The 27,984-nt window shown below is 44.3% G+C and overlaps 1 protein-coding gene across 1 annotated transcript in view; it reads right to left on the reverse strand.

Annotated features, from left to right (window-relative positions):
- Positions 1–27,984, reverse strand: part of LOC133131148 (neural-cadherin-like) — a 205,514-nt gene that overhangs the window by 124,491 nt on the left and 53,039 nt on the right. Inside the window, exons 2-6 of the mRNA XM_061246326.1 lie at positions 25,052–25,249; positions 18,793–19,018; positions 14,652–14,856; positions 4,945–5,056; positions 342–591 (exon numbers count right to left, since the gene is read on the reverse strand). Of these exons, the coding sequence (XP_061102310.1) occupies positions 342–591; positions 4,945–5,056; positions 14,652–14,856; positions 18,793–19,018; positions 25,052–25,249 (991 nt within the window). The remainder of the gene's footprint in view (positions 1–341; positions 592–4,944; positions 5,057–14,651; positions 14,857–18,792; positions 19,019–25,051; positions 25,250–27,984) is intronic.

Below are 27,984 nucleotides of genomic sequence, written 5' to 3' on the forward strand. Positions count from 1 at the left end.
TGGATGGATGGATGGATGGATGAATGATAGATAGATGATCGATCAATAATAAATGATGATGGATGATTATGATGATATAGATAATGATGATGAAGATGATTTATGATGATGATAATGATGATGATGATGATAGTATGAATGATGGTAGTGACTATGATGATGATGATGGTAATAATGATGATGATGATGATAATGGGGATGATGACGTTGATAATTTAAATGATGGCAGTGATAATAATAATGATAATAATGATGATATAATGATAAGTGAGATGATGATGATGATGATGATGATGATGGCTGTATTAAAAGACACATTGACGAAGACGCAGGGCACTCACATGCTCTGGGAGAACTCGGGCGGCTCATCGTTGACGTTGGACATGCGCACGCGCACGGTGGTGGTCCCGGTGCGGGGGACCTCGCCCTTGTCCACGGCCATCACCACAAACTCGTACAGGTGGTTAGGCCGCTCGTAGTCCAGCGGGCGGGCGGGGAACACGGTGCCATGGGCGGACACGCTGAAGTCGGCGCTCAGGGTGTGGTAGGTCAGCTCCGCGTTCAGGTCCGAGTCACAGTCACTGGCGGACACTGCGGGAGGCGAACACACGTCAGCGGTCACAACGCGGCCCCGCCTCCTCTCCAGCCACTACATGAGTCTGACCGCTCCCCTCACTACGAGCGCCAGGCACCTTCACACCTGTTTCTCGTTCTGGTTCCTCAGTGGTGGAATGACTTGCCTACCACTGCCAGGACAGCAGAATCCCTCCCCCTATTTACACGCAGATTAAAAACACACCTTTTCAAACTATACCTTAGTCCTCTCTCCTGATTCCCCCCCCCCCCCCCCCCTTCCGATATCCCTCTTGTCTAACCCTAACCCTTAATAAAAAAAGATTAAATAAATGACACTTACGATGACTATCTCTTCATGCTGTACTAGTGGTTTTAACTTGCTGAAGAACCTCTGCACTTGTAGGTCGCTTTGGATTAAAAACGTCTGCCAAATGACTAAAATGTTAAATGTAAATGAGTTGAGTTAAATGTAAATGACGCAAGCAGCCCTCCTCAGCTCCCGAATTAGCCGCTGAGAAGCAGGTGGCAAATTTCACCTGTGTTCATGAGACAGAACACGTGCCTCCTTATATATTTATAAGGAGACACTGTGAGAATATCACACTGTTTTTTAAAAAACAATTGAACAATCTATCATTAAACCAGTCATGAGCCCTTTAAGGTGTAAGATCACAAATGTGTTCTTAACCAGACAAAACTTGGAGTTTGGATGGAGTGACTGTTATGATTCTGAAGGGGTAGGTAGATGGGACCTGTGGGGAGTGGGGATACTAAGGGTGTGTTTATGTGTGTGTGTATGTATATGTCATTTCGTATTTTTCGTGTTTGTGTTGGGAAATAATTGTAAAAAATTTATCTAAAAAACATTATTGTTTATGGAGCTTGAAAGCAACGGAGCTGCTGCACACAGGCTAAAAAAAACTAAACAAAAGATTACTGTTGAAAGGGTGAAATTCAAGCATCCATTGCTTGTGCATCTCCTTGGCGACGGCATTGGCCCTTTCTGAAATCTGTAAACACAGAGTGAAGGGCCTCAGTCCCCGGGGGCCGCAGATGTCAGTGTTTGGCTTGGGGGCCACGTCCCTGGCTGTTCCCAGAGCAAAGTGGTTGATAATTGAGAAGGTCTCAGGGCCTGAGGTTGCCTGCTTGCAGCCACAGAGTGTGTAGTTACGCCAGGAATATCCAGGGACCACTGCTTGTAATGCAGTTGAAAACAAACACATGTGCCCAGTCACGTTCGTCCAAACGATATTCTGAGGAAGGGCCTTGCAGAGCCAGAATGAAAGAAATGTGATTCAAAATAAACCAGGTTTCCTTTCAATAATAATAACGGAAGAAAATTGTCTTTATTATTTTGAATAATAAGTTACCATGGGCTAAAAAGAGCTGTTCTGGGTAATTCAATTATCCTGCTTTGTGATATACCCTGCTGGTATAACCCAGTATAGTGCAGGTTTTACCCAAGATATACATTAGCTATAATCTAGTAAAATAGAAATCTTACACTTTTCAACCAACGGGGTATTCACCAGAATGCCTAGATGGCATTCACAGACCTCTCACAGATTTTTCACCAAAGACAGAAGCCATCAGGAGCAATAAACAATAAAGAAAAATCTAAATGTAGTCTGAGCACAAAGACATAGCACTAGCCTAGCCAAACTAAATACTTGGAAACACGGACCCTTTAAAACTGTATAAAGCATTTATAAATGCTGCATAATGCCTGTATGAGCACTGTACTAATATTTATGCCAACGGACATAACACTCCACATTAAACTGTCACAGAAATATAATTCAAGGCATTGATGGCAGAATAGCACTGTGTCTCATTTGGAATACCGTTATAAAAATACATAAATCCCATTATGAATGTGTTTTGTCAGGCTTATGAAGGCTTAGCATAATAATTAATAAAGGCCCTTCAAAGGAGCGTGTTGGAAAATACTCTTGACAGTTTAAAATACAAAATTTAAAACCTTAGTAAGATCATTTCTTTCAGCGTGCCAAGGATTCAGCATGTCTGCTGTACATAGACACATTTTTCAAATGAATACAGCTCTAGACCTAATAAACTAAACACAAAAACTAAGTGTTAAAATGGAAACACACATTTATACAATGATATAATATTACATGTCATTTGGCTGACACTTTTATACAAAGCGACTTACAGTTGATTAGACCAAGCAGGAGACAATTCTTGCCTGGAACAATGCCATGGTTAATGGTCAAGGGCCCAATGGCTGCGCGGATCTTATTGTGGCTACATGGGGGATCAAACCACCGACCTTGTGGGTCCCAGTAATGTACCATAACCACTAAGTGTATTGCAGATACTGGACAGTGATTACATTAAAGTTCATTGCAGATGTATTAACTGAAAATATAAAAAAAAACACTCTGATATTCTGATAGAATATTTTAGTATTCAGGAATCTCTCATCTTTCTTTGGGTTTGGTGTCCTGTTCAATTTTACAGTGTCACAGAATTAAGGCGCTGTATCAAGGCTCAACTCAAAAGGCTAGATTACATGTAAAGGTTCCCGAACAGAATCTTATTTACTCAGACGACTTTGTATAAGGAAGTCCAGTGAAAGTGGAAAAGCTCTACCTCCCCCACAGTAATGCCATCACAGTACAAACAAATGTTTTAATGTGTTTTTTTTTTATTACATATTCAGTGTATATTACATTTTAAACATGAACTGATTAAATCTGCATCATGAGCTTAAATATTTTCTTTCCCCTGTGTCGGCAGTTATGAATGAATAATCCTACAGCCATGCTAAATATGCAGTGTGGTCCTCGCTAAGTGATTGCTGTTGTCGAGAGGCAGTCACATGCCTTTTAGCACCTCGTGTGTATAAGCACACCAGACGCAGGTCCTTGGTTTTTACCGTCCCTTTTTAATACCTGCCATTGTGGAATTGGCTGACATCTTGTTTCCATGGTAGATGAGATTCCTCCCCCCCCCCCCCCCCCCCCCCGTTTTAAAGGGCATGTGTTTTCTGGAGCCCTCTTGCTCCATTCAATTTTCTTTTTTGTCATTTTTATTCGTACAGCACTTTTTTACCGAAGACTGTCACAAAGACGCTTTGCAGAGAAGCAGAAAGGCGAAAGAAGAAGGCCAAACACCAGGCCTGAACCCTCTAGATAGCAAGTACAAGAGGCAAAAACTCAAAGCCTCAAACAGGTGAGGAAAAACTCCCCGATGGGAAGAAATCTCTGGTGGAAACAGTCTATAGAGGGGGAGGCCATCTTCTGCTGGCCTGTAAGGTGATAACACATCGTTCTGTCTTAGCTCTTGGGAATTAAACTTTGAAGAAATGAGAGAAATCTTGGACTATCTGGCACCTTTCTTTACTGAAACAAGGTAGGACTTTTGCTACAGTGGGAAAGCAGAAGTGAAGGAATCACATTGGGGATGAGAAGGTATTCTCCACAAATGTGAACGGAATGTGAAGTGCCCTTCACATTTTACAATTTAAACAATAACATGGGGCACTTAAGAAGGATATTGTGTTTTACAGAGACATTGTACGTGTGTGCTGGACGAGCCAAAAGTGCTTGTACTTAGTATTGAATCACTATTCTGTAACCTACACGAGTTTGCATAAAAAAGAACAGCAATATTGATGCATTGTATGGGTATAGAATGTACAAAGTAGTTTTTCTATTATTCTCTGTGCTTTTTTGTTGTTTCTTCTTTAATTAGATTTTTCCATTTTTTGGTTTGGTGACTAGGCACGTTAATTAATGACCATAACACTCTCAATATCATGGTTATACTCATTTAATGTTCAGGCATTTTACGCTAGGGATTCGTTGAGGGACATATTTCATGCCATAAAATATTTAGAGGCAAACTAACTGCATGACCAATGCTACATTACATTACATTATGCTAATTTAGAAGATGCCTTTATTCAAAGCAACAACCAATGTTAGAGAAACAGAAGTAGGCCTACCTCCATCTCATTAATGATGCCAGGCTAACGACATTCCCACCCCAGTGAGTATCCATGCAACATCACTAAAGCACTAGAGTAAGTTAGTGTATGCTAGGCTAATGACATTCCCACAGCAGCAAGTCTCCATGCACACACAAAAGCACTACAGTAAGTAAGTGTATGCTAGGCTAACGACATTCCCACAGCAATGAGTCTCCATGCAACATCACCAAAGCACAAGAGTAAGTTAGCGTATGCTAGGATTTGTCAACAGTTATATTGTCAACAGTACCAGTAGCACAAAAGAAACTCTCAAAATATACATAAGATGTCATCATGGAGCCCAAGAGAGTACACAGGACCCCAGTAAGGTCAACTGCAGCAACATGAAGATCTCAGCTGAAGCCACTGACCTTGCAGCAGAGAGGTTGCCGTGGTTACTGTTTCCGGGACGCCATCTTTGCTGTATATTGACTGCAGGAACTCAGGGACGCAGTCGTTCTCATCCGTGATCATCACTCTGACCTGTTCGATGAAGACGGAGAGGAGGGAGGGAGAGAGAGGGAGGGAGGGAGGTAGAAAGAGGGGATCAGAAGGCATTAATGTTTCTAATTGTCTGGGCCCGGAGAGAGAGGGGCGATAAGAGGGGGATTTTCCCAAGGTAATCGTCTCTGGCGTTTTGTCAGGGGGAGGATTTGGTGGTGCGAGTGGAGCAGCTTGGGTAAGATTGCCCTTTCGCGGCTATGCACACTGGCAGCCCGTCTCTGGCTGCTGCCTCGTGCTGGAGGGTTTCCGGATTAACATGAGGAGGAAATAGAACTGACATGATTTCAGTGGAGGCGGTGTGAATTCATTCCACCTCTCTCTCTCTCATTTCGCATTCTCTCTCTCTGTCTAGCTACTTCTATCCATATCCACCCTCTTTCATCCTCTAGTTCTCTCTACAGTCTCCTTCACTTCTTCTACTGTCCTATCCATCTCTTTATGCCTCTGTCTCTGTGTTTTTCCTCTGTCTCTCGCTCTCTTAGTATTGTTGGTTTAGTCAATAACTGACAACAATTGTGAGGGCTGAATTGGTGAGCTATATAGTTTTAGCTATATACTTTCTCTGTCTCCATGTACTATTACCAAAGTCATCATGAGTGACACATAATGGCTACACTGACACCTCATATCATTTTCATAATCCAGCAACAGCTGCTGTTGCCCATATTGTGTAAAATCTTACTTGTGACATTACACATACAAGTGTTTCGTTGCTTTAAAGGAAAATACTTTTGAAAGGGAGATTTCCGGCTGCTAGGCAGTTAGTTTTGCTAAGGTACTGCTCCAGGGCACGGATGACACCCCCGTGGTGTGGTATCGGCGCACTGGGACCAGCAGTGCTGCCTCTGGCTCTATTATCACCCAGGGATGGGATGGTTTCTGCCAGCTTTTTACCAGGAACATTTTTTTACATTTATAATGAGTGAAATGCACGTATACAGCCCTCTTATCCAAAGTGCCTTATAAATAATGTTTCTCATTCTCCCATTCACTCACACTGCAATGGTGAAAGGCTGCCATGCAAGGCACCAATCAGCTCTTTGGGAGCAATTTGGTGTCTTGCTCAGGGACACTTTGACACCCAGATCCGGGGCTTGAACTGGGAACTTTTTGACTGCCGAACAACCTCTCTTAGCTCCTGAGCAAATGTTGTCCTTGAGTAGTCTAACCTGCATGTCTTTGGACTATGGGAGGAGACCGGAGTACCCGGAGGAAACCCACGGGGAGAACATACAAACTCCACACCAGGGCCCGGGCCAGGATTTGAACCCAGGACCTTCTTGCTGTGTTGTTATCCGCTACACCACTGTGCCACCACAAGCAATCTCGCTGGTCGACTGGGTGCCTGCAAGTCTGTGGGTTATATATATGAAGAGTATTCCTCCGACTCACGTCTGTGTGAGACCACAGGGTAATAGGACATGATCAGCAGATGAGATGTGTTTCAGAGCAGGGAGCTTGCTTGACTGTGCAAACAGATGTCTTGCTGAACCTTCGCAGCATGAACATTATTACACATTCCAACTTGGGGATTGAAAGAGGTTCAAGCACCCAAAAAACCACCAACCAAGATGAAAAACATTTAAACAACTGTAGGGACTACAACTTCCACATTCCCACAGGAAAATTCTGCGACGTCCACCACGAATGACGTCTAACTTGGTTCAGCCAATCCCGTAATGGCGGGAGCAATAAACGGTCCCGTATAAGAGCAAGACACGTTCTTGGGATCTCTCTTCTGGCTCTTCTGCTTCTTCTGCCTCTTCTGCTTCTTCTCTTCGACGCACCCTTTTTGGCCATTCGCTTCAGCTCATCTGCTCCGAGACTCGGACAGAGGCTGAATGCTGCACAGCGCACTACCAGGCCTACGGACACACCCAGTTACCTTGCGGTAACTTCGTGGCCTATAGCGAGTGGAAACTGGTGTACGCGGAACGCTACATCAGTTTACTCCTGCAAAGCTCACCATCGAACAACAGCAACAAACTTTTCCACCCGGAAAAGGGACAAGCGAACATCCTTCCAGCAACCGAGTGGACCAGACGACAGCGCGCGGCTAAGACGCCCCAGCCTGCGCATCTCTCCAGGACACGCATTCACAGCACCATCGTGGCTCCTATAAGGATAGCACGTCTTTTGGATCCAATGCGTATGGACTCAGTAAGAGAACAAACATTCAGGCATAGCCAGTGTTTAGTTTAGTCTTAACTGTTTTCGTGAATCTGTGTTTCTATATTTACCATCCTACTATTGAAATGTGTTTGGTTAGCTACATATATATGTACGTGAATTGATTCGCCGTCTTTTGCGCATATATAGAGTAAAACTACTCAAGTAGTCCCATCTCACAGCTAACTCTAACTCATTACCATATCCAGAACTCTAGCTTACTCAAGCTAGCTACTCCCACCTTTCCTTTGTTCAAGCGACACGCGCGCTCGCGCGCGCCCACACACACACATACACGCCCTAACGTAACCTACTAATTTACCCAACTAAATTTCCTTACTAACTTCCCGTTAGTTTATCTGTTATGTGTTTGTATGTTTGTTTAATAAATATATTTTATTAAACCCCGGTGTCCGTTTTGGAATCACATAGACATGTTAAAGCAGTCTTTCGAAGAACTTCCAACCTTCAGGTTATCGGTATGTTTAATCATTAATATTGGTTACTTTAATTATTAATTAAAATACTAAATTTGTGGTTAGATATTTCTGATAATAGTAATTTTATGAGACTGATTACTTTTTGCAGTTATACTGCTACACAACGTTTAACTGGCGCCCCGGTTTCGTAGAGAGTAAAATCCCTGCGTTATTTGGCGGCCCGTGCGAGGATGTCACCCTTGTACCATTTTTGAAAGCCTGCATGAGCCGCTTTCTCAATATACTGCCCCCTCGTGTAACATTGTGGCATTACATTCGTAATCTTACACGGTAGTTTGTTGATTGGCATTTACCTTCCGGTATAATACGTATTATCAATAATAGTATTATTAGCCGCACTGTATTATTAATTATAATTACTTTGTCAAAGTAATTTTAATAATTAATTGAATTTGACATTTAAATCCAAATTTAATTGTAATTTCAACCAATCACATTCTGGTATTTAGGATTAATGTGATCAGCATCACAGTTCCTATTTTACGGTCTGAATATCCGCCATATGTTTGTTTATTTTGCTGTTGTTGCATTGCAGTACCGCTAGTGCAACTCGAGTCCCTGTGTGATGCTATAGCTACCTTGTACTATAGTTAGAGAATATTCAAAGAGCGTTTTAAATTCTTTATCCTTCATCACAACTTGTATGTTGGATTGTGATTTTGGTGAACAATTCATTGCCAACTTTTAGGAGCTCAAGGCCCTTGTGAAATAGTTAACTTCAAGAGTACCCTCTTAAGTTACTGATTCAGCTTTTAGCTTTATTTGGCGTGAGATATGGAACCCATATCTATTGATGAGTACCTTTCCTTTTTAGCCCAAGGTTTAGCACCTGGCTACGTAGCTTTCCTGAATCAGATGAACCTCACTGATTGTAGGAAATAAATGTTCTCCTTAATCAACGAGAAAGGTCACTCCCCCACCCAGTCAAAAGACCCAATTCTAAGTTGTCTGGTCTTGAATTTTGCCAGACAGATTAGTCTTGCTCTTCAGAGCAACAAAAACTTAAAATCAGAGATGGCATACCTCAAAGGACAACACACCAGTGTTTTACTTGAGCTTCAAACTGTTGGCAAGAAAGCAGTATAATACTTGCGTGATCTGCATTCAGCCGAATCAGATCTTTGTTCCTACAGAGAGGAATTATTTCAGTTGAAGAGTGGATGCCACAAGCTACCACATCCACTCTCTTCTGTAAGCCTGCTTTCTCAGGCTTGCCCAACTCCAGCTTCTCCTGCTTCCTCCTTACACCACAAGGCGGGGGAAGGGGGGTCACAAATTGATTCGGGTTTGTCAGATCCCGGTTCCACAGCTTGCTCTGATGGAGACTCGTCAGTCTCCTCAGATTGCAGTGCTGTTGACCACCCATGCAATGGTTTGCCCACCTCTTCCCTGGAGAGGGAAAGGGGGGACTCCATCCCAACGGTGGTCCATCTCCGCAAGGGAGAAACAGTCAGGCAAGTACAGGACTGCACCTTCCATGCCCACCCCTCTCGTGAGGAGGTCAGGGAACCCTCCCGTGGACACGGTAGAGGAGATCTAACGTTATTAATTGGGCACACAAAAAGCAACGCTAATCCCGCTAGCTTTCCCTTTATAACTGAGAGGATAGGTGACAGCTCTGTACAGTACACTGACAGCGACAATTCATCTTCTGCCAACCATTGTGAGAATGACAGTTTTGTAGCTCCACCCTCTAAACCAAACCGAGGACGTCGAGCTCCGCATGAAACGCATTCACATTCAAATGTGATTTCAGGCTCTCCTTCTCCAAACAGGCAGACTAGTGCAACTTCACATGGTCTTCGCTTTGAGGAGCTAGAGGCCATGGCGAAGTATGTCCACACATTTGACCCGAAGGACTCCGAATTTAACATTCAGAGTTACTTGAGGGAAGTTGACTACTGTCTCTCGGATCTGCCCAGGGCAACCGATCGAGAAAAGGTACGACATGTTTCACTGTTTTCAAGGGGCCAACACTCAGCCCTTGAATTAAGAAATGAAGCCCAAATGGTCTGGGACACTTTAAGGATTGTGCCCAGGAACGAAGTATTGGAAACAGCTAAGCACGTTGTTCCAACCAAGCCCGCCGGCACTTCCCAAGTTGCCCCATTAAAATCTAATGGCTCAAAACAACGGCATGTGAGTAAGTTCCCGGTTAAGAGCCACCGTGGTCGCTTCTCACACTCTGATTCCAGCCGGAATTGGAGAGAAGACCGACCCGGTAGGCCCAAGCCTCAGAGTCACCAGCATGACTCTGATAGGGAAGATACCTTGTCTGAAGAGAGCTTCTTCAGTTCCTCTGAGGACAACTAAAGCCTCTAACCTTTGTTCAGTAGTGTGTATGCCTTGAGTAACCACTCCAAAGAGCTATCTGGTCTTGTTCAACCTCCATCAAAAGACGTTGAATAAGACTGATCTATAGCCGTGGTCTCCTCACAGGCAGACTCCCAGCTGAAGCTTTGACCACTTTCTTTTGCACACCTTTCCTACCAAAGGGGGGTGGCAAAATAAACTGGTAGTTTATAGCAGCCACTTAGATTTGCATGTAGCAGCAGCAAACGCAGATCGTAAGTAGGTACTGTAGAGTTAAATCCGACACCTGTTATAACTCGTAAACGTTCATTGCTTCTTTCTACACCTACTGAACCATCGTAAAGTATTGCATGTAGAAACTACAGTGTAATCTTTACAAGTATATTGCCACACCCCAGTGTGCCTTACTCCACCTCTTCCCCAAGCAAGACAAGACCACTTGTGAGCTTACCACATCATTTAGAAATGAGACCACCTCTCCATTTCCTTCCTGATGACACAGCCATAAGGTTAAGCTTGGATACAGAAAGCTGCCCTAATTTGAAAATGCCCCCACATATTTCAGATGACAACCCTCATCAGCAACCTGACTGTAGGGACTAGAACAATTGGTCAGTCTGAACAAGACTTCCAAAAAGGCTACAGCCTCTCCATCCTAGACCCCTACATCATCTGAACATTTTCATGGCTGGGTCATTCCTGTTGGTGCTCCACCTTCTGGACACCATCCAATAACTAACAAAACACCTGAACTAACAAAACGACTAACCCTTTCACCAAGGTTTCTCATGTTTTGTGACAATGTATTCACTGTTCGACCTTAGTGTTTCACATTGTTTGTATCATGTGTTTTAGACCAGTTTAGTTAATTGTTGATAAATGCCTGGATGTTTGTCAGTCAATTGTGAACTGTGTTACCGACCCAATGTACTTGACCTGTGGACTGTGAACTGACTTTTGTGCTCTCGAGGAACACTGGCTTCAGCCGCATCCTGAGACCACAGGGGGGATGTAGGGACTACAACTTCCACATTCCCACAGGAAAATTCTGCGACGTCCACCACGAATGACGTCTAACTTGGTTCAGCCAATCCCGTAATGGCGGGAGCAATAAACGGTCCCGTATAAGAGCAAGACACGTTCTTGGGATCTCTCTTCTGGCTCTTCTGCTTCTTCTGCCTCTTCTGCTTCTTCTCTTCGACGCACCCTTTTTGGCCATTCGCTTCAGCTCATCTGCTCCGAGACTCGGACAGAGGCTGAATGCTGCACAGCGCACTACCAGGCCTACGGACACACCCAGTTACCTTGCGGTAACTTCGTGGCCTATAGCGAGTGGAAACTGGTGTACACGGAACGCTACATCAGTTTACTCCTGCAAAGCTCACCATCGAACAACAGCAACGAACTTTTCCACCCGGAAAAGGGACAAGCGAACATCCTTCCAGCAACCGAGTGGACCAGACGACAGCGCGCGGCTAAGACGCCCCAGCCTGCGCATCTCTCCAGGACACGCATTCACAGCACCATCGTGGCTCCTATAAGGACAGCACGTCTTTTGGATCCAATGCGTATGGACTCAGTAAGAGAACAAACATTCAGGCATAGCCAGTGTTTAGTTTAGTCATAACTGTTTTCGTGAATCTGTGTTTCTATATTTACCATCCTACTATTGAAATGTGTTTGGTTAGCTACATATATATGTACGTGAATTGATTCGCCGTCTTTTGCGCATATATAGAGTAAAACTACTCAAGTAGTCCCATCTCACAGCTAACTCTAACTCATTACCATATCCAGAACTCTAGCTTACTCAAGCTAGCTACTCCCACCTTTCCTTTGTTCAAGCGACACGCGCGCTCGCGCGCGCCCACACACACACATACACGCCCTAACGTAACCTACTAATTTACCCAACTAAATTTCCTTACTAACTTCCCGTTAGTTTATCTGTTATGTGTTTGTATGTTTGTTTAATAAATATATTTTATTAAACCCCGGTGTCCGTTTTGGAATCACATAGACATGAGAGCCGAGTTAAAGCAGTCTTTCGAAGAACTTCCAACCTTCAGGTTATCGGTATGTTTAATCATTAATATTGGTTACTTTAATTATTAATTAAAATACTAAATTTGTGGTTAGATATTTCTGATAATAGTAATTTTATGAGACTGATTACTTTTTGCAGTTATACTGCTACACAACGTTTAACTGGCGCCCCGGTTTCGTAGAGAGTAAAATCCCTGCGTTATTTGGCGGCCCGTGCGAGGACCCTACATAATTTGGAGTCCCGTGCGAGGACCCCTACACAACTCATGATATCCAAGTTAGGGTGTTCAGCTTGAGGACAGTTTCAGTTTTAACCTTTACTGTTTTGCCTTTTATCTTTTTTATCTAAGGTTCTCAGCCAAAAGTGACACCGCGATACATGATAATGTTTAACTCTCCCCGTAGGCGATTATCAGTCTTTTACACATACAGTATGTTAATACCATGGTAAGGGAGGCATTATCCACCATCTTGATTAAGGCTTAAGGATTAGACACCTGATGTGAAGTGTGACTGAGCAGGGCTAAGTTCCGCAGGTATCACTGCCCAGAGGCACTGATTTGCTTAAATGAAGTCATTAAATCGACCGGAGTAGCCAAGTGACCCCGCGTGTTCCAGGAAATAATCAATTTCTAATTAAAACATTGCAGCGGTCCTGGAAGGCTCTGGCCCTTCAGAGCCAAAATGGCGGATGCCTGCTTTGCATTTCCTCCCTGAGCAGAGAGTTAGCTGAATTTGCAGGAGGTCGGGGGATCGGGGGGTCTGGCTCACTTTGCTGTGGATATAGGCCCTGTAGCTGTACCAACCGCCAGGGGGGTCAGAGGTCACGACTGCTCCGGGGGGAACAGGAAAACAACATCTCAGCTCACTATGCCACAAAGTAAATCGAACCCATCAGCCTACCCTGCCGCCATGGAGACAGGGACTCATAAAGAATAAAATAAATAAGTAAAAAGGAAACATGAGTTCCAGGGACATAATCCGTCTTGCTCCCTGGCACACTTTGAGTGAAAGAAAGCATCAATCTGGGGCTTAAGTGGCAGCGGTGGTGTTCTCCACACCTTCACCGCACAGATGGTGGCGGGTCTGGGCGAGGTCTAATGGGCTCGCGGCTGGAGCTCTGGAATAAACAGGCTATAACCGCCGGGCGGGAAATAAAGAAAGCCGTTTTTTCGTCCTGATGGATCCCCCCCCCGAGAGAGAGGAGGCCACCGTGAGCCATGAGAGTGGGTCTCCAACAAGCTGACGATGACGAGGATGTGACCGGCTGCTGAAGGCACCCCCAGCCCAGCCTGGGCACCCCAGTCCCCGCAGACCTCCTTCCACTCCGAGGCATGAGGACAGATTTGGGGGACAGCTGCCGGTGTCCTCGTCTGGGTCCCTCTGAACGGTTCGGAGGGCTTCGACAGCGGTTAGGGAAAGCCGGGCCCTCCTGCTCCAGATGCCTCCCCGCCCCATCTGCACAGCCTCTGGCTCTGTGATCTACAGCCCAGCCTGGGGCCAGGGGAGACCAGCGGAGCGCTGAGCAGGGGATTAGGGAGAGTCTAACCGACTCCGAGGCGTATGCAGCCTCATCTGAACCTTCTCCTCCGCATCGATACCTTGGTGTTTTAGTCTTTGTTTTTAATTTTCCTGCTCTACCCCCACCTCCCATGTCCAGAGGGGTCAACAACCTCGGCCTGGAGAGACCCTGCTGACGGCCCGGCGAGACCTCACCTCCGGCCCCGGACCGAGATTAAACGCATCCGCCGCTCCAAATGTAATGTTCACCACGCGCCAATAAAACTCTTTTTTCTCTGTCCCCCACTCTGTGGGAACGGTCTAGTGAAATTATGCTTTCTTTTAGCCTCTTTCTCCTTTTCTGTTCAGAAAGCCCAGAGCTCGAGCTCACACAGAGCTGATGAAAAGCCCTTCATGTGCATATACTACACAACTCTGCATGTGGATTAGTGAAATTTTTCTGTGAAAATAAAAACATATTTCAATAATTATTTTACTCTGAATTGGAATATTGTGGTCATATTCCAATTCAGCTTACCGTCAATGTGTGTTGACAATATACTAGTGATCTGCTGCCAATTGCTATAGACAATCCCTCTCCTTCCTCCTCCCTTAACCCACACTGGTCACCTGATTGGCTCAGGTGAGTAGGACATCTGAATGGTCAGGTGAGTGGGACAGCTGATTGGCTCAGGTGAGTGAAACACCTGATTGGCTCAAAGATGCCTGATTGGCTCAGGTGAGTATAAGGCCTGATTGGCTCAGGTGAGTATAAGGCCTGATTGGCTCAGGTGCGCAGGACAGCTCGAGTGAACGGGACACCTGATTGGCTCAGGTGAGTGGGACAGCGGATTGGCTCAGGTGAGTGAGGTGCCTGATTAGCTCAGGTGAGTGGGACAGCGGATTGGCTCAGGTGAGTAGGACAGTGGATTGGCTCAGGTGAGTGAGGTGCCTGATTGGCTCAGGTCAATGGGACAGCTGATTGGCTCAGGTGAGTGAGGTGCCTGATTGGCTCAGGTGATTGGTTGAGTTGAGCAGTGACTCACCTCAGCAGCACTGCTCAGAGAGTCCTGGCTCTCGCTGGCCCGCACCAGCAGCAGGTACCGGTGCTGGTCGCTCTCGTAGTCGATGGCCCGGGTCAGGCTGAACTCGCCCGTCTCCGGCTGGATGGAGAAGAGGCTGCTGGGATTGATGAGCAGGCTGTAGCTCAGCGGCTGCTTCTGGAAGGACAGGGCAGGGGCCACCAGGAAGCTGTGACACACACACACACACACACATACAAACACACACCACACACACACACACCACTTAGCAGTTGCTAAGGGAGACAGCGACTGAACTGAAAAATACTTTTAAAAAGCAGCTGAGGGTGACGCGGCCATGGTACTGTTTGCTCTTACAGGTAATTGCTTTGAACTTGAAGCACCAGCGTGTTCCCAACATATTGTGCACATATCGATTCAAGTCAAGTCAAGTAACCATTTATTTATCATCATTCATTTAAAGACATCGTTTAAATGATGACTTGACTTATAGATTCCACTTACTCAACAACAAGTGAGCGGCACATTTACTCTATGCATTTAAAATACAAATGAAACATATACCTTACAATGATATAATCACCATATACAAACCGACAGATAGAGTATATGCCAATATTTTCAATCAATCGATATTTGAATCCCTCATTTCCTACAACTGAATGCAGTGGAATGCAAGAATGTATAGGTTATAGGTTATATTAAATATTAAATATGACGTGTAATACACTCACTGAGCACTTTTTTAGGAACAACGCTACACATACTTATTCATGTGATTATCTAATCAGCCAATCGTGTGACAGCGCTGCAAATCATGCGGGGTCAGGAGTTTCAGTTAATGTTCACATTAACCAGCACAATGGGGAAAAAAGGTGATCTAAGTGACTTTGACCATGGAACGATTGTTTGAGCCAGAGAGGCTGATTTGAGTATTTCTGTAATTGCCGATCTCATGGGATTTTCACCCACAACAGTCTCTAAATTTTGCAGAGAATTGTGCGAAAAATAACTGTATCACTGAGTATCAGAACTGATACTCAGTGAGCAGCAGTTCTGCGGGCAGAGGTCAGAGGAAAAGGGCCAGACTGGTCGAAGTTGACAGTAAAGCAAATAACCACACATTACAACAGTGGTAAGCAGAAGAGCATCTCAGAACACACAACGTGTCAAACCTTTAAGTGGATAGGCTACAGCAGCAGAAGACTTAATAAGTCTAAAAAAATCTAATAAATAAATACCTAATAAAGTGCTCTCTGAGTGTATATACCATGCAAAATCCTCTTTTGCCAACTTAGTTGGAATACATTCCCTTAGTTTCATTTATCAACTTAATTGCTCAATAAAAGTCATTGTTCAAAGTCACCAGGGGGTGTAAGATATTGATTTTTCCCTCGCTGAGATTAGAAACAATAGAGGCGATTCTGTTACGCAGTGTACAATAACTACATGCCACGGCGATATAAGGACCCTCACTTCTATCTGTTACCCACAGCTCTGAATAATTCATGACTGCACGCAAGACCACAATATCTGCGTAGTTACAGAAATCTTTCATTCTTAAAGCTGCGGTATAGATGCACGCTATTCGCGAGCACAGACGTATGGACACAATAATTGTGTCAGCGGTTGAATCAACATTATCGGAATTACACTGCGGCCTATTTGTACTGCTGTCAGAATGCGAGCATTAAGTGTATTTATTTTTATGAAATTGCATAAAGTGCGTGTGTTTCCATGGTTACTGATAATTGCTGGCATACTTGGTGCGATTTTGAAAAAGTAAAAAAAAATATATATATGTATATATATTTCTGAGATCAGATTGTATCCCTGCTTATTGTTTCACTTAATAGACGGCAAAATCTAAACACAGGAATGTGCAACTTTCCCACAATTACTCATTTTAAGCCGTGCCACACTGATAGTGTGTTAACTGGCGGGTATGACCATTCTTTGAGATTTTGTGACCAGCCATGGCCTTCACTCATTGGACAGCAGCTGCTGATGATCAGCCAATCACAATCAATAAGGCATAACTGCTAAGTATTGAACAATAAGCTTTGCCCTGCTGAAAAATCAAGCTTTAAAGTGCCATCTACCAGCTGTTTCAAAACATAGCTTGAGCTGGTCAAACCATGTTGAGTGTGGAGCTGGTCTGAACTGATCAGCAATCTACCAGCTGTTTCAAAAGCTAGCTTGAACCCTTTTTTCCAGTAGGGAACAATGCAGAAGGCTGATTGGAGTGTCTGAACAGCACCTCTTATCCCTGAGTGCTTTCACACTGGGGGGGGGGGGGGGGTGATAGACCCACACTTCACTAATTGATAGTTGCGGCTCACATTGATTGCGACCGCCGGACCATCAAAAGCTCTGCTAAATGAGTGAGGGTGGTGGGTGGAGGACCAAATCCTGAACTGATGGACAGACCAGCCGGTTAACACACGAGCAGTGTTTAAATTACAGATCAGCACAATCCCAGATTAAAGTGCGGGATTGCAGGATTTTGCATATTTCCGTGTTCGTCGCCCGCTTCGTACGCGCTGTCGAACCTGCCTGGGTGAGGCCATTTTGAGCCAACTTGTCCACCAAGCGCCTTCGTAATACGTGCACTGAGTCAGGCTTAATGTCACATCTGAAATGTGGCACCTCCTACAGCGCAGTGTCCCCATCGTTGCTCTGGGGCCTTTTTTTGGCTAGACCCAGAAGAAAGACTGCCCCCTACTGGTCCACCAACACCGCTTCCTGAGGCCAGCTGGGTTCCTCCCCCAGGTGTCCCCATCAAAACACTAATCAAAGCTTTGCCACAGGCGAGAATGAATATGCATTTTTAAGCGCAGCAGTGCCTGAGAGGACCGGATTCTGATCAGGCATTTAAGTAGTCATCATATGCTATTTGGGGGCTTAGGGCTGATATGTTTAATTCTCTGTAATGCGTCTCTGTGACAGCCTTTTGTGAAAAGCGCTATACAAAAATATATTTAATAGAGTAGTCCGGATAGTTAAAATATGGTGGTTGAGAACTGATACCAATCCATGGACCGGATCAGGACATCACATGTGAAAGGAACTGTACACTGTATACTATTTTACCCTTCAGAATACTTTACGCGCAATTATGTTTATGGCAGTTATGCTGAGTCTGCCATTTCTTTATGTGGAACTCTTAGTGTCTTTCCCAGGTTTGTGTATGCGAACGCTGACCGATCCCAGAGGGCCGTGCTGCGAGCGGACAGCGCAGGGGCGGGCCGTCCTCCAGGATGGGCCAGGTCAGCAGGCTGTCCGCTTCTGTCAGGGCCAGATCGGATCAGATCGGGAGCATCGAGCTGCCTGACATGGCCCGTTTGAGCGATTACAGGCCCAGATGGAATTAGCCCCTTATCGCTAGCGGACCACGGACAATGAGGCAAGTCTGAACCTGACATTTTGTGCTCTGGTGGTGTGCTGTGAATATGGGCTGAGATCCCTTTCAAATAAGTCTGGTAACAGTTTTGTGTGTGTGTGGGTGTGTTTGTGTGTGTGCGCATGTACTCTGTGGGTGTCTGTATATTGTGTGTGTGTGTGTGTGTGTGTGTGTGTGTGTGTGTATGTGTATGTATACTGTGTGTGTACGGTGTGTGTGTGTGTGTGTATGTATACTGTGTGTGTGTGTGTGTGTGTGCGTGTGTGTATGTATACTGTGTGTATGTGAGTGTGTGTGTGTGTATTTATACTGTGTGTGTGAATGTGTGTGTGTGTGTGTATACTGTGTGTGTGTATGTATGTATACTGTGAGTGTGTGTGTATGTGAGTGTGTGTGTGTGTGTATGTATACTGTGGGTGTGTGAGTGTGTGTGTGTGCGTGTATGTATACTGTGTGTCTGAGTGTGTGTGTATGTATGTATACTGTGTGTGTGTGTGTGTGTGAGAGAGTGTGTGTGTGTGTGTGTGTGTGTGTATGTATACTGTGTGTCTGAGTGTGTGTGTATGTATGTATACTGTGTGTGTGTGTGTGTGTGAGAGTGTGTGTGTGTGTGTGTGTGTGTGTGTATGTATACTGTGTGTCTGAGTGTGTGTGTATGTACAGTGAGTGTGTGTGTGTGTGTGTGTACGTATGTATACTGTGTGTGTGTGTATGTACAGTGAGTGTGTGTGTGGTACTCACGGCTGGCCCTCGGGGGTACTCTCGGGTATAGAGATGGTGTAGGAGCTGTTGCTGAACTGCGGCGGTCTGGCTCCCGCCACCACAGACAGCACAGCGGGTGGGCCGCGGCTCCCCAGCCTATCAGCAGCCACCACGGTCAGCAGGTACTCCCGGTCGCGCTGGAGCGGCAGGCCTGTGGTCTTAATGTGGCCGCTCTTTCGGTCCACGTCGAAGCGACCGTCCCCCCCTGCACCGGGGAGAGGGAGGGCCTGCGTCAGCCAGGCTCAGTGTCAGCACGCTTTCACACACTCACACGCACACACACACTGCAACTCTCTTTCACACACACCACAACTCACATGCACACACACTGCAACTCTCTCACACACTCACTCACACACACCGCAACTCATACACACACACACATTGCAACTGTCTCACACACACACACACACACACACACACACACACACCGCAACTCACATGCACACACACACACTGCAACACACACACCGCAACTCACTCACACGCACACCCACACACACACAAACAGCGCAACTCACACACACACACACACACACTCACACACACCGCAACTGTTGCACAGACCGTTGCACACTGCAGTGCTGGGCTGGGGAGAGGGAGGGCTCGGCAGCAATATGCTCTCACACACACACCGCAACAGTCACACACCAAAACACACACACAGTGCAACTGTCACACACACCAAAACACACATGCACACCACAACGGTTACATACACCGAAACACACACTGCAACTCACACATACTGCAACTGTCACACATACCAAAATACACTCGGCAACTCACACACACACTCCAGTCCCTGCTCCCACACTGCAGTGCTGGGCTGGGGAGAGGGAGGCCCTGCATCAGCCAGGCTTAGAACCAGCGTGCTCTCTCACACACACACCGCAACAGTCACACACACTGAAACACACTGCAACTCATACACACTGCAACTGTCACACATACCAAAATATACTCTGCAACTCACACACACAGCAACAGTCACACACACTGAAACACACTGCAACTCATACACACTGCAACTGTCACACATACCAAAATATACTCTGCAACTCACACACACAGCAACAGTCACACACACTGAAACACACTGCAACTCATACACACTGCAACTGTCACACATACCAAAATATACTCTGCAACTCACACACACAGCAACAGTCACACACACTGAAACACACTGAAACTCACAGACACTGAAACACACACTGAAACACACTGCAACTCACACACACGGCAACAGTCACACACACTGCAACAGTCACACACACAGCAACTGTCACACACACAGCAACTGTCACACACACCGAAACACTGCAGTGCTGGGCTGGGGAGGGTCTCGGCACCACACGGTTAAAAGACACAAAAATGTCTTTTTTTAAAAAAAAGTTTGGCTTGTTGCCATTTATTAAATAAAAAGTCACAGAACAGGCAACCAAAAAACCCATTAATCACTAAACAAAGTACTTTTACAAAATAAATTAAAATAGAGTGGGGAGAGCAGGGGCCAACGGCTTCCACAAAACTAGACCATCAAACCCAAAACCAGCGGTCTTCCCAGAGCTCCTAGAGTCCAAAGCCCGCTCTCTCTTCAACTCAGCCTCTTTTATGTAGCCGAATAATGAGGTAATGGGCCACAGCTACAGTGATTGCAATGAACCACAGCTGTGGCCATACCTGCATGCAGGGCTGGTGCTGCCACCTGGTGGACAGCAGCCTAATTCCCCTTCCTGGAACCACAACACAGACAGTATGTCACGTTTCATGCTTGTCACGTCATGTTTCATGTTTAGTTATTGTCTTAGTTATTTTGTTGTCATGTCACGTATTATGTTAGTCTAGTCTCGCCACGTTTTTATGTTTTATCTCCTGTTACGTTTCATTTTCATGTCATGTTACGCTTCATGTTTAGTTGTTACGATTTAATTGTTGCTCTTGTCATGTCACGTTATGTTGTTTATTCATGTCACAATTGCAAACTTGTTATGTCACGATTTATGTTTGTTTCATGTTACGTGGTTCTGTTCATTGTTTAGCATACACTTTTTCGTCTTTCTGCAAACCTTGCATTCCTGCTTTCTCTCTCTCTCTCTCCCTTTCTGTCACTCACACTTCCCTAATTGTTTTAATTTCTTACTAATCGACTAACTTTAGATCAGGACTGGGCAATACTAACATTTTAACCATGTGTTCATGTTTACCTTACGTTTCTTGTGCATGTCATTTACTAATTTACTAACGCAAGGGCAGGATAGGTTTATTAATAACAATTACTAATTATCTTGTTAACTTGTCAGTCCTCCACACCTGATTTCCATTCTCATGCTGCTCTCCAGCTAATTGTCTGCACCTGTCTACACCTGCATATAAGCTCAGTTCCATGTCTTGTCTTTGCAAAATTGTTGCCTCCTGTTCGTCAGTGCACTTTTAAGTGGTTTGTCAAGCTATTGTCTACCCGTTAAGATCCAAGCCTGTTTATTGACCATCGTTATTCTGTTTTGTTGACCACTGCCTGCCTGTACCACAAACTTTTCCTGCTGTCTTTGTGCTTCTGCCCCACGGAGCAGACTTTGGTCCGTCATCAACGGCTGGATTTCACGTGTATGAACTTTGCTTGTTTTTCGACTACACTCACTGGACATTCCCTGAATAAAGCCCTGACGGGACTTTATTACGTCTCTGTTTTCTGAGTCATGCATTTTGGGTCCAACCTCCCACACACCCATCTCACAGTATACAATAATGTTATACCCACCAACGCATGCTCATTAATACAGCTGCTCACAAAAAAACACACACTACAATCACTTTTACACTCATATACAGACACTATACCATAGACACCAACACACTCATTACTAGAGCTGCACACATCAAAACACACAGTCCGATCACTTTTACACATGTATACAGACACTATATCACTGTTATACACACCAACACACATCCCAGTCACTGGCACAGATATACAGACTCTCATACACTTTTGCCCACTGTCACTGTTATATATGTTATCACGTTTATCAAATATACCAACAGATATAGTACTGGAGCAAGATAACATATAAATAAAAGTCGAATATAGCCTATATATAGCACTAAAGAAGGTACTGTTTAAGTAAAAGCAAGCCTATAAAAATAAGAAAGTGTTTTAAAATGCACACCCCATCACTGATACAGACAATTATACAGTTCTGTAATTAGTATTGCATATTCTACATTCAATCACCACTGTTGCAAACAGTAAACTTGCATAATTATAACATTTAGCAAACACATCACACCACTGCTTTACCAATATGAATAACCATTATTTTTACACTTTTCTATGCACAATCTTTACCACATTACATGTCCGGAGAGACCTAATCACAATAACACATTCATATCCACACACTCTGCTACAGATAACCACACAGGAAATCACTGTGGTCACACATATCTACCCTGCAATAATCATCGAATCCCCAACACATACTGTGCCTCATTTCTGTGACAGAGTTCAAAAGATAATATTCATTATAACACCATCCTAATCTGACCCAAACTCTGTTGAACACCCACACAGATTGTTATAAAGGATGGTTCACACACCATGTACAGTATATGAGGATGCAATCAAGACTGAAGTAGCAAAAAAATTATAATAATATAACATCTGAATACTGTTACATAACCTAATCAATGCAAAATACTAGCACTACAATTCGGCCAACCTACACAGCCATGATTCTGTTGAGTGGGACCCCTTCCTTACTGACAGTCCAGTCAACACAGAATGTTCTCACAATGTCACTGCAATGTTTTGTCAATGTTATAACACTGCCACCACATTCCAGCAACAAGGTGACAATATTTTGCATTCACACTGCTCTCAGTAATGCGAAAACTGCCAAAACCCAACCTGGACTGATTTTTAGTCAAAGTCTAAATAAGCCCAGAATCACCCATTTACTTTGATCTCTCATAAGTTATTCTTTACATCAAAGATAATTGGATGTTTATCTGCTAATCAAGTCAGGTTGGCTTAATTGAAGGAAGCAGCCTGATGCTGTTGCCAGGATTGCTCATGTTGTCCTAAATTGATGGAGAGAAAATCAGAACAATAATCAGCCTCAAATTATGTTGAACCATCCCACGTCTGCACATGCTTTCTAACTGTTTTTTTTAGGAAGCAGCCCTTTTAATTATCTCATACTGCGACTCCAGTGTACATAGTCTAAAATAGAAAGAATTAGGTGCTCCCGTATAATTTATTGGCAAATTAGCACAAACAATATACTCTTCCTGTGGACAGCAGGAACAAAAAAGAAACTTTCATCAGCCTTATATAGCCCAACTGAAGAAATTACAGTATTGAAAAATCTCTCAGGTCAAAGCTACAGCTTGTTAGATTTAGCTTTGAGTGAAAACATTTTGTTTTTCCCAGTTGGATGCACGACTATGTGGAAAATGACTTAAAGCGCAGCTAGATGCCCTTAATTCACTTGCCCCAGTTACAATCTTTACAGCAAGCACTGAAACCCACCCAATAATTCACACAGCAGACTATGTGATCTGGTGCCCCATTGATGCCTGCAATATTCTGCAGTCCTGGCCAAAAGCTTACGGCAAAAAATCCTGAATGACATCGATATGATTTTCTATTGTAAATTCTGTCAATTAGCTTTGTGTTGTAGGCTGAACGTATTGTATCTCTTTGAAAGGAGGACGCGGAATAAATCTGGACATAAAAACATTCATTATATTTATACCCACACACACGGCATAATGAAACACCACAATGTAATTACAAACAATGAAAACGTAGACCTGGGCTGTAATTTCGGAAATTCATTTGCATCCGAGTCATTTAGTGAATGCCATCAGTGTCACCAATGAGTCAATAGGCAGTTCTGATCGGCGATGCATTCTGGGAGATCTTTTTACTGGTGTACCTCTCTGCTTGTTCCCACGAATCCCATTCAATTCTGCATTTGCGTCTGACAATATGCTCACTGTAGATTTATTTCACACAACGGCGCTCTGTTGTCGCGGAGTTAAAGATTATTTATGGATCTACACGCAAACACTGCTCATCGAGCCTTGCAGTGTGCACTGATCTGTGTGTGCACCATTCACGAGTCCATCTGCTAAAGCAACGCACATGAATGCAAAAAAGGCAGTCTTCCATATTCACAAACATCTGTGTGACCCAATCAGCCTACTCCACCACAGGACTGGATAAAACTGTTTTTAGATATAAATATAATCTTACCTCTTACCACTTGAAATTGTACTTCCCACTAGGGTCTTTCAGCACACTTGTTCCAGGTGATGGGTATGCACTTTGCACTTTGTTGTATACATCACTCTGGATAAGAGCGTCTGCCAAATGCCAATAATGTAATGTAATGTAAATGGACCAACGTACTTTCCTTTCCTGAGGCAGTGGCTTTTAAATCTAGCAAACTAATAGCGACAGATTAGAAAACTAGCTACCTCAGTAACATAGATAAAGATAGATTTGATGCTTGTCGCTGGAGTGGTACCCCAAAGGTACATCAAATTGTACCACTAGCCAGGAATATATAGTTAATTTGTACCTTTTTTGCTTGGAAAACACACTAATTTGTACTCAGAGAGAACATTACTGAACTTTCAGGGTACACAAGGGAAATTTGAATCTTATAGAACAGAAATTCTCCACTATCACTTTATTTACGAGAGTGTATGGACACATTGTGTGTGATTGGCTGAGCTGTTTGTGGTCTTAACCCTGATTTATACTTCTGCGTCGAGTCTACACGGAGGCTATACCGTAGCCTACGCAAGTACCCTCCATTGAGAGCATTTATACTTGTGCATTGGGGTGGCTGCGTCGCCCTGCAATTACACCGCCAAAACGCTAGTTTTCGTTGTCATTATATCCCATAATCATTTGCAATTAACCGTATGGATCTTACTACCGTTAAATTAATGGCGGCTGAAAACAGAGACGGATTTTACAAAGAACTGTAAAAGAGCTTCTCCACAAGAGCAAGTACACAACGAGCTTGACATTTTGTTTTAGTTATACTTTATAAACAACATTTTAATTGTTTAACACACTAAAATAATGCCATAGCCTCCGCGTAGCCTTGCCGCAGAAGTATAAATCAGGCTTTAGAGGCAGCAGCTGCCTTGCGGTCCTCAAAGAACCACAGGCGATAAACCCGGATGGAACAGGAGCCAAACAGGAAGTGCATACCATCAGACAGGAAGTACTCCACCTCCCCGTTGCCACCCTCGTCCCCGTCATGGGCGTGGAGCTTGTAGACCAGGGACCCGGGCAGGGACTCAGGGGACACCACAGCCAGGTAGGGGAAGGGCAGCATGGTCCATTCCGGGGCATTGTCGTTTACGTCGGTGACGGTCAGCTCCACCCGAACCAGGTACCAGTCAGAGCCTGTGGAGGGCAGTGGAAGAGAAGGTCTGCATTCAATACCCAAGAGGAGGGATCATCCACCCTATTCCTGTTGATCTAACGTCCTGTAAGTTTTCACTTCAACCCTAATAAAGCACACCTCATTCAAGAGCTTGACATCTGCGTTGAATTAGTAGAGTCAGGAGTGCCGAATTAGGGTTGAAATGAAAACCTACATGATGGTAGGTCTCCAGGACCAGGATTGGTGACCACTGCCCTAGAGGTTGGGATCATCAACCCTGGCCACCATCAAATCCAAATCCAGCCCTGGTTTTCTTTTCCCAGTGTTGAAATCCGGCAGTCCTCGGCCCTCAAGGAGCGCAAGTTACTGATCCGTGCTCTGGAGCATCAAATCAATGCCCTGTTACAGGCAATGCACCCAAAAATGCTTCCACATACTCAGAATACTCTCTATCCAGATAGGTTTTCTAGATGTCTGCAGCAGCTCATCCTGACACAAAGAACATCTACCCATCCCTAGCTTTTCACTGAAACAACGTTTTAACAACAATGTTGACACTGCATCCCTGACTACTGGCCTGCGTTAGTTGAGATTTTGGGAGGATATATACAATTGGCATACTTTGTAGGAAGTAGTTTTGTACAAAAAGCTGTGAAACTGTACAAAAACTAAGCTCTGGGGTTGTTTGTGAGTCACTGTGGCATTATATTAGGAAAGGGCATCATTGAGTTTTTCAAATGTACACTGTTGGTGCATTTCTGCCACAAAGGCTACAGGTCTGTTGAGGTGTATTGTGTCATAGCTGCAACGGATATCTATAAAATTGGTTAAATCTCAGCTAAACTATCCGGATCGATACATAATACAATACAAAAAGGCAAGTGGAAAAAAACTCCACATTTTGTCTCAGTTTGTACCCCCTTAAACATTGTGTAGTCTTAACACTCTGTATACTCCCCTTGTCCTAAGGGTCAGAAATGACCTGCCTTCACTAAACCCCTAAAATAAAGCAGCTTAATTGAATTTATATTTTTCAAATCTATTTTGCATGAAGAAACAACCTGTCACTCATCACAAATTTCAAGTCGAAAAAAGATCATTTACATTAGGTACATTACATTATTGGCATTTGGCAGACGCTCCAGAGTGACGTACAGTTGATTAGACTAAGCAGGGGACAATCCTCTCCTGGAGCAATGTGGGGTTAAGGGCTTTGCGCAAGGGCCCAACGGCTGTGCGGATCTTATTGCTACACTGACCGGGATTAGAACCACTGACCTTGCGTGTCCCAGGCATTTACCTTAACCACTACGCTACAGGCCGCCCCTGTAGGGTATTGTCTTCTGCTGTCATAGCGGTTGGTCATTTTTTACCCTTAAGACAACACAATGGTTAAAGATTGTGGGTACACTACTCCGCTATATGTAGTATTCTCAAACACGGTGCGTTTGAGAGGCTGTGCGTATGCAGTTTTTCAGTCCACCCATTAATGAGGCCTTGATTGATTGTAATTACGCATTCAGGCATATGCATTGAACTGCATTAAAGCACAAAATATAAAAGCAACAGTTGCTATTTAATCAACAAAAATAACACATTTCACTTTGTAAACATTATGTGCAAACCAACAACCCTACAGGAAATAACTAATAAATAAATTATAAAAGGTTACTAATTATATAATCGAGATCTGAATAAAAACCAGCATACTGAGACCACTGACCCAAAGATTTCTGCCGCTGTTTTGAAGCACACTACACTAACAGGCTTGGCTTGAGATCAGGGCAAAGAGGTGGGCTCCGCACACACGCATGCATATGCACATGCACACACACACACATACACGCATGTACGCACACACACTTCTAACTCCCCACTACAAGTTGAATATAGAAAATATATTGCAATAGGAGATATGCCCTTCAGTGCCTGCTAACCTGCTGCATGTCATAAGGGCAAAGGTTAAAGGTTAAAGCCAAGGTCATAGGTCGAGTAGCATGGTTGACAGCAAGACCTAGAAACCTATGCAGCGAGGGACATTCAATGAAAATAAAATAAATATTTTTTAGAATATTTTCACTGTCACATCACTGTCTCTGTCACCCAAGACATTTAAAACACTGAAACTCTTGAAGGTTTTTGTTTTTTCAGCCAGGTCTCAGGAGAATATTCAGCAGCGTTATCATAGCCGTTTCTCACATCTCACCTTCCTCATATCACAGCCTGAATTAACACTGTTGCTTTGATTCCCCCCCTCTCTCCCTCTCTCTCTCTCTCTCTCTCTCTCTCTCTCTCTCACACACACACACACACACACCAACCTCACTCACATGGGCTCTCTCACACACACACACTCACACACACACACACATACACACACCACACCAACCTCACTCACATAGGCTCTCTCTCTCTCACACACACACACACACACAGGCTCTCTCTCACACACACACACACACACACACACACGGGCTCTCTCTCTCTCACACACACACACACACAACACCAACCTCACCCACATGCTCTCTCTCTCTCTCTCTCTCTCTCTTTCTCTCACACACACACTCACACACACACAACACCAACCTCACCCACATGCTCTCACTCTCTCTCTCTCTCTCTCTCTCTCTCTCTCTCTCTCTCTCTCTCTCTCTCTCTCGCCTCCCACACTGTAAACACAACAGAGACATGACCGAGCGTTGCAAACACGTAGACATTGTTAGACAGCCTGTGAATGTTTTATATTTGGTTC

Source organism: Conger conger, chromosome 6, assembly GCF_963514075.1.
Source record: "Conger conger chromosome 6, fConCon1.1, whole genome shotgun sequence".
Classification (NCBI taxonomy): domain Eukaryota; kingdom Metazoa; phylum Chordata; class Actinopteri; order Anguilliformes; family Congridae; genus Conger; species Conger conger.